Raw genomic sequence first — 14,476 nt, 5'->3', positions numbered from 1 at the left:
TAAATCCTTACAGTTGGCTCACTTAAGACGGGCTATTTTGGTCTTTTCCAAAAAGATGAATTTTGAGACCATTTTACAGTCAAATGTGACCACGTTTGGAAAAAAAAAAAGTTACCATAAGCGGTAAAACTAGCTGAACCATTGTGATTACATTGATTATAAGATGGTCGCAAAATCCCGACTTTAGGAAAAGACGAAAATGGTTACATGAATTTGTGAAATCCTTAGAAAATCATGAAATTTATCAGGATTGATGCATAGTGGTTGATGCATAGTGGTTTTACAAATATACACATCAATTGAAGTGCGAAATAAGATTACAAACTCCACAACTTTTACAACAATTACGAATCTCCATATAATTAACATTACATGAAATATATTAGAGAAATGTATTTAGCAAACCCAAACATATACTTTACATATATAACACATTTTCGACTACATACGATTCTTACTTGGGAACCCAAACCATGGCGTCCACGCTAAGGAAATGGCAAATGGGAACACTCCCTGGTTTAACCTTAAGAAGTTGGAAGGCAAGGTGCTCTTCATTCCAATGTGAAGTGTCCTTATGGCAAATAGCGACTGCCCTTACCTTTTTCCCGGTCGAATCAACCAAAGACACTTTGTATGCATCCGTTTTACTCAATGTATGGCAGTAAAACACGGCGTATGGATAAGCCATCTTATGACAAACTAAATTTTTCTCATTATTATTTATTTTAGTTGCACTCTTAATCTGATACTCTTGTTCCGTCTCTTCGTTTACCTCGGTTGAAAACGCCTTAATTTGGTTTCCTAGCTTGGATTTGGCACGGTTAACCATTCCCTCGAGTGAGGTTTCGCATGACTTTTCTTCCCCTTTTATCGCCTTGATTTCACATAACGTGATTGTTTCCTCGATTATCTTAGCATTTTGTGATCCAGGGTTTACTATGAAAAATTTTAAGATTTCGGGGAGTTTGGATGATGAAAACGGAATTGATTTGGTCACTTGTAACGGCATAAATTTCGCTTTTTGGGCACCCGTTGAAAAATGGAGTTTCATACTCGATCTTGGATAGATAAGGTCTTTTTCGAAGAAATATTGTACGAAATTGTTGGTTTTGGAATTGTGGTTTTGAGCTCCCTTGGCATAATTAATATTTGTATCTGATGAAAGTTGAGCTCCATATGCTCCATATCCATAGTTTACGTTTGTTGTGCCACCTTTTGGTTTTAGAAGTTCTTGTGCGTAAGCTTGAGCTGATCTCTTTGCATAGTTTTCGAGTGATGCCGTATTAGTTCCAGTTTCTGAAAGAAGTTGCGCAAAATCATGTGAAAAATGTTAGAGAATATCACGGTATAATATAATTTACGATATGAATAATATCCTCTAGAGGATTCTAGGTCAGATAACGAACTATTATCGGTTTTAGACACTATATAAAGTGCCTCTTATTATAATTGTCAGACAACGAACTATTATCAATAATACAACGATTCGCTTTATGAATTCCTTCTCTCTCGATCTCTATTAAAAAAGAATGGACTATCTATCCCTTGGCTGAGTAATCTCATGGGGATGTAATGGTCCATATAGTCAGGGACTCAGGGTCGTCTAAGATGGGGTTTTAAGACGTTCTTAGAGGCCAATAACATAAAAGGACCTTAAAATGCATGATCTCTATTAATCGGGTTTTTTGTAAGAAACTGAGGTACCTAACACTTAGGGTACTTTGTGATTTGTGAATATACAATAAGATTCCTTATATTTTCGAGTTTAATTTTGACATTTAGAACAGGGTCTCTCAAATTCATTAAACGGCCCTGCATATAGGTATTTAAGTATTTTGAAAGCCAGAACAATGTTCTTAAATATACTTCTATAATATAGGTTACCTAACAAGGCATCCTTCACAACTTTCGGCATGTTTGAATCGCTACCAATATTCGTTTTCCAGTAAGCTTCTCCCGGAGACTCTGTGCTGTCGACCGGTGTCGACATTAATACCTAAAACAAGGCAACAACATATATCATATACGGAGTACAAATTAAATTTCTAAACATATACTCATATCGTCATATGGAGACTTATTTGGAAATGGATTCACACCTCATACGCTCAAATCCATTCCCTCGCCCCCAAGGGTATCAGATCCCATTCCCCCCACTTATGTCATCATCTAACACTAACACCCACTACCAGACGCCACCATTACCCAACACCAACCACCACAAACACCATCCTTTTCCGCACCACTGACATTGTTAAGATAGAGTATAAGAGAGTATTTCATAAGGCAATTGTATTATTGATCGGTGACTTACATATTATGGTGAGGGTATTTATAATACCTCTCATTCTAGAACTTAACCCTAATTTGGCTAACCCTAATGGTAGCCGGGCCTAGTATAGGCCCAATCTCCTAATACCCTCCCGCAATCGTAAAGGCAGTACGTAATTCGTACTAACTTTACGATTGGAGAATTACAATAAAATCAAAATAAGAAAAAAATCAATCTTCATCGACTTCTCCGTCTTCATTATCCATCTCCGTCTTCGCAAGGTTGGTAAAATAAACGAGTATTAAGACTCGCTAGAAAATTTCTCGAACAAGAACGTTAATTTTTTCGGACTTGTCGAAAATATGAGTCAATTTGCAGGAACCCTAATCGAACCTGACAAATATCAATAAAACGGAAAATTATCCGTTACTTTCAAGATTTGGAGAACGCTAAGTTTTTCGGACTCCAAATTGATTTGAACCACCATCATGGTGATTTTAATTGCGTAACTCGCCAGTCAATTTTTAGACTACCTTGAACGAATTCGAAAAATTAATAATGAAATTTCAAAGAAAGACGGTCAGAAAGATCAATCATGGTCTTAAAATCCCGTGGAAATCAATTCACCCTCCATAAAATTTCCACACCATTGATGTAAGGGAACAAATAGAGAAAACGATAAAACACGTAATGCTGCACCATTTTTTTTTTTTTTTTTTTTCAAAACAGAAAGTATTATGTGGTTGAAAATCCTACCGGTGGGTGTAAATTTTCGGCCACCCACCGGTAAGAATGTTTATAGAGACCTCAAGATCGAGGCTCTGATACCATGTTAAGATAGAGTATAAGAGAGTATTTCATAAGGCAATTGTATTATTGATCGGTGACTTACATATTATGGTGAGGGTATTTATAATACCTCTCATTCTAGAACTTAACCCTAATTTGGCTAACCCTAATGGTAGTCGGGCCTAGTATAGGCCCAATCTTCTAATAGACATCTCCTGTCGCCGACGAGTCAGGCTCCACCTCGCCATCAACTCCTCCTCCTTAATTATTACCACCACCAGGGGCGGATCCAGGAATCAAATGTATGGTGGGCTAAAAAAAATACGGGATAAGAAAAGAGGGAAAAAAGTTAGAAATTTTGCGAAAAGAGCAAATAGTATGTATTGAACCATGACTATAAAATCATGAACCATCAAATATTTTGAATAGTACTCATCGCATAATTAAACATATACTCTCTCCGTCTTCATTAATTATATACATTTGATTAAGTAATACCTTATAAAAAAAAAAGAGGTAAATAAATGATTGATACGAAGGGAGTGCAAAATACGGAGTACTTATATAGTGATAACCGTAAACAATAAACAAGTAATTGAGACGGAGAAAGATAAGTACGTAAATAGTGGTTGTTAAACAGCAATAAAAAATTTTGGGGAAAAAACGTTAGTATGGAGATTCGATCCCGCGACATCCTGACTCTAACAAGTTTCTAACAACAAATTCACCCACTTGTGCTACTAGGGGATACGGAAGATAACCATAACTAAAACTTATTTATCAAATTTCACATTGGGCTTGAGCCCACATAGCCCCTAGGCGTAGATCCGCCCATGACCACCACTCAATAACCTAGTCATAGTTTTCCCCTCACCCTTCGAAATTTGCACATGTACTCCATAACCACCATCCAAACCATCGAAAAATCACACACCTACACTCGAAATCTCCTCCCCCACCCCCAAAACCACCAGCCTGTAGGGGAAGGGCGGCAGTGTCGTGGCTTAACTACGATTAAAACAATGGCAATAGTTTATGAGTAAGGTGAGGTGGTTCGTGGTCTTAGAGTAACTTTCTTATTCCCTTACTTATCTTAACCTAAGAGTGTTCATCAAAGGGTATCCCCTTTCTTTCTTTTTCTTTCCCTTTCCCTTTTGCCAACCAAGCGCGCCCTCCATTCCTTTATACATACTCATTTGTTTTCAAAATATAGAATTTTCTCTCTCTCTCTCTCCACTCGAATCCTCTCCAATACCCTTCAAAAACAAGCCTTAAAGACTAAGCGTACGTCATATATAGTTCAACGGATATAATAAGAGTTAGCTCAAGTGACAGAAGCTCTCTTACTCCAACTATAAAGTTGGGGGATTGATTCTCACCCGCGACATATTGCGCTCATTTAAATCCAAAAAAATTATATTGTTCAACGAAAAGAAGACTCTTATAATTGATTACATTAGATTTAAAACTCGGAACTTAACTTACTAAAAGTTAAATATTCAGTCGATATCCATTTCACCTACTTCACCCTGTGTAGATATGAATACGAATAGACAAATAAAATACTTAATTCATATGTGAATTTAAATGGATGAAAAATTATTAAATAAATATAAATATATATGTAACTTCACCTCATTTATATCCCATCAATTATCAACTCTAATTATGTCCGCTACCATTTGCTGATTCATTTGATATCCTTAATCCTTTCCACTTGTACATACGATAATAATGGGTGTACTCTAGAGTACCGTCCTCCTTACGGTTAAAAATAATCTACTAAATGAAATATTATTAAGGCTTAGATATAAGAAGTACGGTTCTCTCAAAAGACACAAGAATTTTCGTTGATAGAGTATAAAGAAAAAAATACTCCTTACGAACAATATTTCAGTAATTGGATTATACATCTACATCAAATGGTATAGTTTTTGAGCATTAAGATAAAGTTTTTAGTTTTGTTTTAAAAATTATGAGTTTTATTATTAAAAATAAAACTAAAAAAATTACAATATAACTCAAAAATATTACATATAAGCTCAGAAAAATTTGAGTTTTGACGTCAAAAAACTAACACGTAACTTTTAAACTTTATAAAACTCGAAAAAAATATACAAATATATATGAAATCTGATGAAATAATACTTTATCCGAGTGACTTTTTTAACTGAGTTGGTATTTGTGAAGAATCATATGTTAGGTCTTTCATATTGGAGAAAGATAGAAGTGTAATCTACTTTATAAGTCAAGGGACCCCTTCTCCCATTGCCAATTGATTTTGGGATGAAACCTTTTTGGACTTGTAAAGTAGACACTCTCTCCTCCTCAACGGACATGGCTAAGACCATGTGCGATCTAACATGGTATCAAAGCCCAAGTTTTAGTCATGGGTTGTGAGATGAAAATAGGTCTGAAAAAGCGACGATGTTCCCGTCCTACGAAAGGTGAAACTGGGCCACTATTTGGTGAGTCTGAAAGCCGACGATGTTCCCGCTCGACGAAATAGGTTCAAAAAATAATGGTTTAACCTATCCTACTAATTAAAATACATTCTACGAGTATTTATCAATATGAACTGATAAAGCCATTATGTCGACTACGTTAATTAGATTCCTCATAATTATATCACAAGATCATCTAACGTAAAATAATTTGTTAAAGAGCTTAAGAAAACTTACTGATAATAAAGCCACAATAACAAGAAACACTTGGAACTCCATTGCAAAATGATTTATCATCTCTTTGATATTTAAGAATTGTGAAGTCTTGCATGATAAGAGTAGCCTATTTATAGCGGAATATAAATTCTCATTTAAAATGGATATATTCATCTTAACCATAAAACAGATTAAGTGGTGGAGCTATGGAGCCTAGCAGGGGCGCTCGCCCCGCTAAATCGGAAAAGTTTTAGTTGAAATTTTCAGAAATTTTTTCGCTTTTACTGGGTTCAAATTCTGACTCCGCCACTAAATAGAATGCAGAAATTTCTAAAAGATTTGTCATTTCATCTATCTAAATACGATGTTATTTGACTCATTTCAATCTTAGAACAAATATATCCGACTTAAAAAAATCTATCGACATCGAAAAGCTTATCCAGCTTTATTATTGGCAAAACAAGTTGCACACTTGCGCTATCCGACATTAATTCTTTTGTCTGTCAGAAGGCACTGCCCAACTATACAGTACTACTCTCTCGTCCACCCGTCTGTTCGCCCCACCCGTTTATACTGAGACATATTGTAAAAGGATTGTTGCGAAATAGTTGCGCATTGCCGACTTCACAAATTATTCTTTAGAAAGTCTCTCTTTATACGCTTATTTTGTTTGAAGGTTTTAAACGAGTTATATTTAGCCAATTTATAATTAAATATAATTACTTTTGTTAAAAAGTTACATAAACAACAAACATTAGTTAATATTTTAATATTAAATGATAATATTTTACTATAAAAATGGTTATATAATGCCTCTAAAATCATCAGACAAAATAGTCCAACTAAAATGAGAATTAGTGATTTCTTTTATGATTATAACAAGTTAATTATTATTTATTTAGATAGATAAGAACATAATTAAGCAAATAATTTTACTTGCATAGATAAGACATTTTTTTTGCTAATACTTGAATATTATGTTTCTGTTTTATTTATTCAAATGGTAAGATATTTGACCCAATTTAACTTTAACACGAATATTTCTATCTTGAACAAGAATTTGTATAAATGGATAATACAAAACCCGTTTTAATTGTAAATAATATCTCCGTCTTAAGATTTTGAATTTATACGGTTGTATCTTTTCTATTTTAAATTCTTATTGATAATATTCTACTTCTAACTTCCGTTAAATTTGATCATACATATTTCTGATATGATACTAAAATATTTATCTTTATTACTACTAATTCAACTAAAATGTTATTTAATAAAGGAAAATGAAAAACCTATAGTTAAAGTGTTGGTGACTTAAGTTGGCTTATCTTTTTATTTAGTGTAATTGGGGTTTGGTCCAAAGGAGGGTAAACTCAATAATACTAAATCATTGTTAGCCGGCCTGCTGTGCGCCTTTTGTCATTCCTTTAGCAATTTCGTAAAGTGTCACTTAAACTACCAAAGAACTATTTTAATCAAAAGCTTAAACTGATGGTTGAAGTAATAAGATCGATTTTATACAATAACACGGCCCCTCACACGAATCCGTTGGGCCAAAGTGTGGATTAAACTGCAGGTTTCCCTATACCTGATGCTTGATAATTCACTTTAAAAATAAAAGTGGTGAAATTTAAACCCTTGACCTTTTAATTACATTGCTCTGATACCATTTTAAGGACGCGCTTAAGATAATGATTGGAGTTTCAATTAAATGATTTTCTACTCTAACATTAAGATTATCCTTGATAATCGCCTACTGTGTCACTGTGTGTCATAGGCGGCCGACCCACCGGTTGAGCCCGTTGAGGGGCTCCTTCGCATTTGGAAATGAGGTTTCAATTTTTTTATTTTTTTTTTAAGGAAATGAGGTTTTATGATGATAATTAACATTGGTTTTGTTGGTTATCTTATCCCTTCTGATTCTTTATGCTGGCCCATCAATTGAACGGCCCTTGTGCATGTAATGGCCCGTTTTTTATTTCTTCTTTGTTTGTTGCCATTCGGCCGTAAGACAATTAGTGGCCCAGTTCACCATTCATACCTCCACGACTCCACCTCCTTGCAAAGGGGTCCTGCTATACGTCGTCGACATTTTACTAATTATCGTCGACAATTAATGTAAATTTCCAAGTTTGCCCTCCATAACATAACTCCATATCCGTCTCACTGAAATGCAATTTCCGTCTCCGTCTCACTAAAATGCAATTTCCGTCTCACTAAAACACAAGTCACTGTCTCACTAAAATATTTGAAACAAAAAAAAAGTTGGTTTTTCAGAAAAAAAAAAAAAAAAAGACCTGTAACACCTCCATACTCCAAGTGCCTTACCAGGACCACTCAGGTATAAGGATGCCACCATCTCGCTTACCCGAGGCATGATATTCATAAGACAATAACGAAACAATTTTAAAAGTAAATAAAGTTTAAAGTGATTACATATCAATTCCAAACTGATAAAAGAAATACAAGATTCTCAGACGGTCTACTGCTAAAACTATCAAAGCTACAAAACATCGTCTGACACAGCGGAAGACTTCTAACTGCCACGTGATGACTCATCCCAGCTATACCATACGCGTCATATCATACCTGCTCACCACCCCCGAATGGATCACCACATTTTTTAAAACATTTAAACGGGGTCAGTACTAATCACACAACTCAATATATCAACAATAAGATAAAGCAGATGCCTTAACCGTCACACACACACACAATCACGCCAATCCCAACAACCCCAATCACCGATCGTCCTTTGGACCGACCCACCAAATGGGGGACCGCAACGTTCCCACCTAAGCCCCGCTCATCATACCGAGCGATAACCCTGTCCCATTAATGTGCACATCCCCTTCCGTGGCGGGTTCCACGAAGGGCGAAACTAGGGCGTGAAGCCACTCCCGCAAGTGACCCTACTCAGCCGAGGACACGCCTCGAGAACCAGCGACAAACAATCACAATCAACAAACCGTCACAATACAATTACTATATTATTCACTCAACCACAACACATCAACAATCATCCCATTATGGGACTAATACTGAGTAGGAAATCCTACCTGGAAAGCACAACAGTCAGACGGTATCAACAACTGTATCAAAAAGCCTCTTTTACAAAACCTCCTCCTATCATACAAACACATAAACACTACCAAATCACAATCTACACAAAATCCCCAAATCCCCATATTAGGGTTTAACCAACTTAAAGGAAAACAGTAAAAAAGGGTACATAGATCTTACCCTCGACGCAAGGATCTCAACGGTATAACCAACGATGAAAACCGACCTTCCAAACTCCGGGATTTGCTAACAATGCGATTAAGATGATGAACGTACTTGCTTTCTCTCTTTGACAGTAAATTAAGTTTTGCAAAAGTGTTTAGAATGATGATGGAAAAGGTTAAATATCTTAATCGCATAATTAACAAAACCCGAGAAAAACTCCCCGTAAACTGGCTACTCGATCGAGTACCTAAGGTACTCGATCGAGTACCCCCTTACTCGATCGAGTATCCTAGTTACTCGATCGAGTACCCAACAGTCAGAAACTATTTTAAAATGCAACTCACCCTTACTCGACAGAGTAAGGCCTACTCGATAGAGTACCCAAAGACTCATAAATACGGAGTATTACAGTCTTCCCTCTTTAAAAAGAACTTCGTCCCCGAAGTTCAACCCATACTCAAAAACAAACATACTAACTCGATCAAGACACAACAACGTGACTAAGAACTCAAAACAAAACTCCAACCCAAACATGAACTCGTAACACCAACTCCACTAACTATTCCTACCTCCACAACATGGCTCAGGATATCGTATCGACTCCATTATATCTCTCTCAACACTAACTCCATACACTACCAACTAGTTCCGTAATACATCATCCAGAGCCAATCCAATATCAAAATACCCCTAACATCAAACGGAATGTTACATTCTACCACCCTTAAAAGGAACTTCGTCCTCGAAGTTTACTTACACTCATAAACATCATCATGCCACTATCAAAACTCTCGAACTCCTAAACATCACACTATTACAAGCACGGCCATGGCCTTTTAACAACATCAACCACAAAAAAATCCCTCCTTTACGCTATGCTACACACTCTACTTCCAATTATTTTACAACATGCACAACCATGAAACTCACTTTTATCGCATCCTACTCCTCTTAAGACAAATGTTACGTCATCGTAACTCACTAATACTAAATCCTTAGTTAAATCATCTCATCATCCTCATCACCACCACATGTCAAAGATAACCGCCTAGAACCTCATTTCTATAACCGTTCCTATTTCCATGGCTTTCTTACTTAAACAGTTCTCATACTTCAATTCACTTTGCACTCCATCTAACTAATACCGCAAAACCCTTAGCATAACCAATACTCCAACTCTTCCACATTACCACAACATGACATACCTCTCTATATAGACTATATAAAACTTCTATCGCCAAAAGCATAACTCACGATCCACACGTGTTACGTACACTCACACAAGATCCTCAAGTTCTTTTCTTTCATCACTGCAAAACTCATACATGACTTAACAAGACACTAAATCCAAACACCCTTCCCTCACTGGCCCAACGAAAGATTAAAACCACCTGCAGCTTTCAGATCATTACCACACATGTTCTACGAATTACTTGCCATGACTATGTGCACCGATGTTTCATTTACAACAAGGTCAAAAGTTACGTACAACCTCTTACAACCGTGCCCTATCAACGTAAAAATCACTATACCATCACAACAACAAAACATACACAACGTTCTCCCATATCATACTCTACCCTCACACCCAAGTTGAAACTGGTAAGAAACATCAACAAATAAAACAACAGTCTACATGTTCAACCAAAACTCACAAAGAACGACAACAAACAAAACAACAATCTATGTATAACTGGTATGCACTTTCGAAAACTCGTATCATAATCATCCCGCCTACTCCACCACAACCGGTGACGACATCACAACATCGTCACCAACAACCGCACCGCAGTGCGAAAATACCCGCATCACAACCACGAAGTACCGTGCCCGGATCACCACCCGAGGCACCACAACCGCACCGATAGACATCACAACTTACTCAAACCCATAAACACTGACTCAGCATAACTTCTCAGGCAAGAAAAACTTACTCAAATCCACTTTATTAAATCACAACACAACATATTATAAGGATAAACAGATAATCACCTCATGAACATCATCTCTACCATTTCACGGAATACGCATGTGTTATCAATACACATAAAATTATAACTAGCCATGCCAAATCAATCAAATTATTACCTTTTTAGCCTCATTCCATCAGATTGTCGTACCCTACATATATCACAAACATTCATATAACATCTTTATAACTATCACACCATACCGCTTCTCGTGAGGTCAGAACCTCACACAAACATTTATACACATCATAGACCCATAATCACATCCAACTAGTCAATCCTGATCACGTAAGTTACCACTCGATAAAGGTTACCTGTCGCCCGAGCTTAACTCATATGCCCCTCATAACATATTTTCCCATTCGCATAACCATCACCTCATGCCATACCATTAATATTCAACCACTAGCGTTCGCCTCATATAACCACATCTTATACTCCCTTACAACCACTGTAATACTCCGTATTTATATGTCTTGGGGTACTCTATCGAGTAGCCCTTACTCTGTTGAGTAAGGGCAAGTGGCGAAATAAAATAGTTTCTGACCTGTTGGGTACTCGATCGAGTAGCTTGGGTACTCGATCGAGTAAGGGGGTACTCGATCGAGTACCTTGGGTACTCGATCGAGTGTCCGGTTTACGGGGAGTTTTTCTCGGGTTTTGTTAATTATGCGATTAGGGTATTTAAACATAATCGTCGTTGTTTTAATTCACTTTTACCAAAACCTAAAACCTGTTTAAGAGAGAAAGCAGTCAGTCCATCTTCCTAATCGCATCCTTAGCAATTCCCGGAGTTCAGACGGTCAGTTTGCGTCATAGTTCGTATCGTTGAGTTCCTTGCGTCAAGGGTAAGCTTTTAACATAATTTTTATAATGTTTTGCTAAGTTTGGTTAAACCCTAATTTAGGGTTTGGGGGTTTTTATGAGTAGTTTGTGATGTGTAGTCCTTATGTGCTATATGGTAGGAGGAGGATTCGTAGAAGAGGCGTTTTGAGACAGCTGTAGAGATACCGTCGCTTGTTGTGCTTTCCGGTAGGATTTCTACTCGGTATTAGTCCCATAATGGGATATTGGTGATGTGCTGTAGTTAGTTGTTTAATATGATGATTGTGATTGTGGTTGTGATTGTGATTGTGATTGGTTTCTATGGCTCTCGAGATGCGTTCTCGGCTGAGTGGGGTCACTTGCGGGAGTGATCTCACGCCCTAGTTTCGCCCTTCGTGGAACCCGCCACGATAGGGGATGTGCACATTAATGGACAGGGTTATCGCTCGTACGATGAGCGGGGCTTAGGTGGGAACGGCTGCGGTCCCCATCGCGCGAGGGTGGGTCCGGTGGACGTCGTATTGAGATGATGGGAGTTGGTGGTGTGTGTGTGTGTGTGTGTGACAGTTCAGCTGTCTGTTTATCTTATTGTTGTTATCTATATTGATTGTGTGATTAGTACTGACCCCGTTTAAATGTTTTAAAAACTGTGGTGATCCATTCGGGGGTGGTGAGCAGTTATTGAGCAGGTATGAGCTGATGCGTATGGGGTAACTGGGAGGAGTCACCACGATGCGATTTAGAAGTCTTCCATTGTGTTTGATAGTTTTATAGTCTTTTGATAGTAGATAGTTTTGGAGAACTTGTATCTCTTTATCAGTTTTGGTTTTTGGCATGTAATCACTTTAAACGTTAATTATTATTTAAATATGTTTCTTTATTGTCTTATGATAATCATTGCCTCGGGTAACCGAGATGGTAGCATTTCCATGCCTTAAGTGGTCCTGGTAAGGCACTTGGAGTATGGGGGTGTTACAATACATATCAATCCGGCCTTTGTAAAATCATCCTCTCTAGGACTGCTGTCTTTCTTATCTATCATCACCCTTAACCACTAGTGACAACACCACAATACCACCACTGCTCGTATATCAAACCTCTTACACTCATATCAAAACAACACGGTTTTTCTCCTATCTTTGGTTAACATCCCCAAATAAAGAACATCAAACCCATCAACAAAATTACCTCAACATTATTCCCAATACTATCTTAATTGTATCGTCATCTAACTTTCCACCAAAAATCTCATATCGTGTAAATATTCCACCAACTCTTACTCCCTTAATTCCTCGAAACTCATTATTAATCATGTTGTCCTGAAGCTCCCATATAACCATTAACTAACATCCTCATGATAATATCACACATTTCGATGATTCTTTACCTTTATATCACATAACTCCGGTGAAAATTTTCCTTAGCTTACTTTTTACTCTTCTTTTCTCTTCACATTCAACAATACCATTTAATAGCTCAACTCCTTATTACTTCTATCTAATTCTTTAGTGCTCCGGTTACCTTCTCATTCCGCCAAAGCTCAAATCCCATTATTTCATGTCGATATCATCTCACTCTTTCTTACCATGGATCTTCTTTTATTATGATATCGCTCACACTTGTCACTAACCTATCCATAAAATCAACGTTCACTGTTTAAACAACTTCATTTCATGTCGTTAAATGCTCAAAGAAATCACACGTAGTTTCACCTCTTAATAAACCAAATTTTCCAAACTCATTCACCGTCTACAAATCCACCTCGCAACATGTCTTCATAAAGTTCACTATATACTACTCTTCTCAACCCCTTTAAAACGAACTTTCACTGTGTATATTCTTAACCCACACGACTCCTAACCATCTCACTCCATAATTCTTTACACATCTCAAGTTGCCACTATTCAAACCTTCCTTTCAATCTTTTCATTCTCACGTTCCTTAGACCCACATCATCCCTTACCTACTTTCACTTACTTTTACATCACTCAATTTCGCGAATAAATCACTCACCACGTCTCACCAAAACTTGCACCATGCCTCAATCAGCTCATCAATATTCTTTTTCTTTTTCCACTTCTCAGCACAACCACATATAGCTCATCTCCTCCCACCAAACTCATACTCACCATAAGGTGCCACTCACCACCCCATAAGATTGGGTAACTTACGAATCAAGACCAACTTACATGTAAAACAATGCAATAAGAAGTAAAATAACAACTTTGAATTAAACATAATATGCACGAATGTCAAAAGATAAGCATATGACCCAAAACAGGGGTCACTAGATCGAGTACAGGCCACTCGATCGAGTAAGGGACTTACTCGATCGAGTAGGTGAAGATCAGAAGCACGTAAAACAAATCACCAGGGCTACTTGATCGAGTAGCTAAGGTACTCGATCGAGTGCCCCCTTACTCGATCGAGTATCCTAGTTACTCGATCGAGTACCCTAATTCTCAGCACTGTCCAGTTTTCGTAAAACAGTCATAACTCACTCATTACTTGGTCGTTTTGGGCGTGTGACCTATCGTTAGAATCGTAAAAGGACAAGCTATCACCTCCAATTGGAATCACATCAAAATCATTTATGAATCACAAGTTATAACAGTTTAAATACAACCTCTTTATAATCGAAAAAACACAACTACTTGATTTTACTTCCAAACAACTTAAACAACAACCAAGCAAACAAAACCAGTCCAAAACTCATAAAACCAGAATTCATAATC

The 14,476-nt window shown here is 37.1% G+C and overlaps 1 protein-coding gene across 1 annotated transcript; it reads right to left on the bottom strand.

Annotated features, from left to right (window-relative positions):
• Positions 1-278: 278 nt before the first annotated feature.
• LOC141612351 (BURP domain-containing protein 6-like) lies at positions 279-5,861 on the bottom strand. Its single transcript, XM_074431107.1, has 3 exons — positions 5,743-5,861; positions 1,885-1,996; positions 279-1,296 (listed from the first exon to the last, which is right to left on the bottom strand). Exons 1-3 carry the CDS (start codon positions 5,800-5,802, stop codon positions 455-457), a joined length of 1,014 nt encoding a protein of 337 aa, XP_074287208.1. The 5' UTR covers positions 5,803-5,861; the 3' UTR covers positions 279-454.
• Positions 5,862-14,476: the final 8,615 nt, after the last annotated feature.

The sequence above is a fragment of the Silene latifolia genome, chromosome 11, assembly GCF_048544455.1.
Source record: "Silene latifolia isolate original U9 population chromosome 11, ASM4854445v1, whole genome shotgun sequence".
NCBI classification, from domain to species: domain Eukaryota; kingdom Viridiplantae; phylum Streptophyta; class Magnoliopsida; order Caryophyllales; family Caryophyllaceae; genus Silene; species Silene latifolia.
This window is presented reverse-complemented; position numbering and strand designations above follow the sequence as displayed.

Excerpts from the sequence above, each read along its gene's own strand:
- LOC141612351 (XM_074431107.1), bottom strand. The coding sequence starts at position 5,802 with ATGATAAATCATTTTGCAATGGAGTTCCAAGTGTTTCTTGTTATTGTG. Across the intron at positions 1,997-5,742 it reads TTATTGTGGCTTTATTATCA|GTATTAATGTCGACACCGGT; the intron begins GTAAGTTTTCTT and ends GCCTTGTTTTAG. Across the intron at positions 1,297-1,884 it reads TGTGAAGGATGCCTTGTTAG|AAACTGGAACTAATACGGCA; the intron begins GTAACCTATATT and ends AACTTCTTTCAG.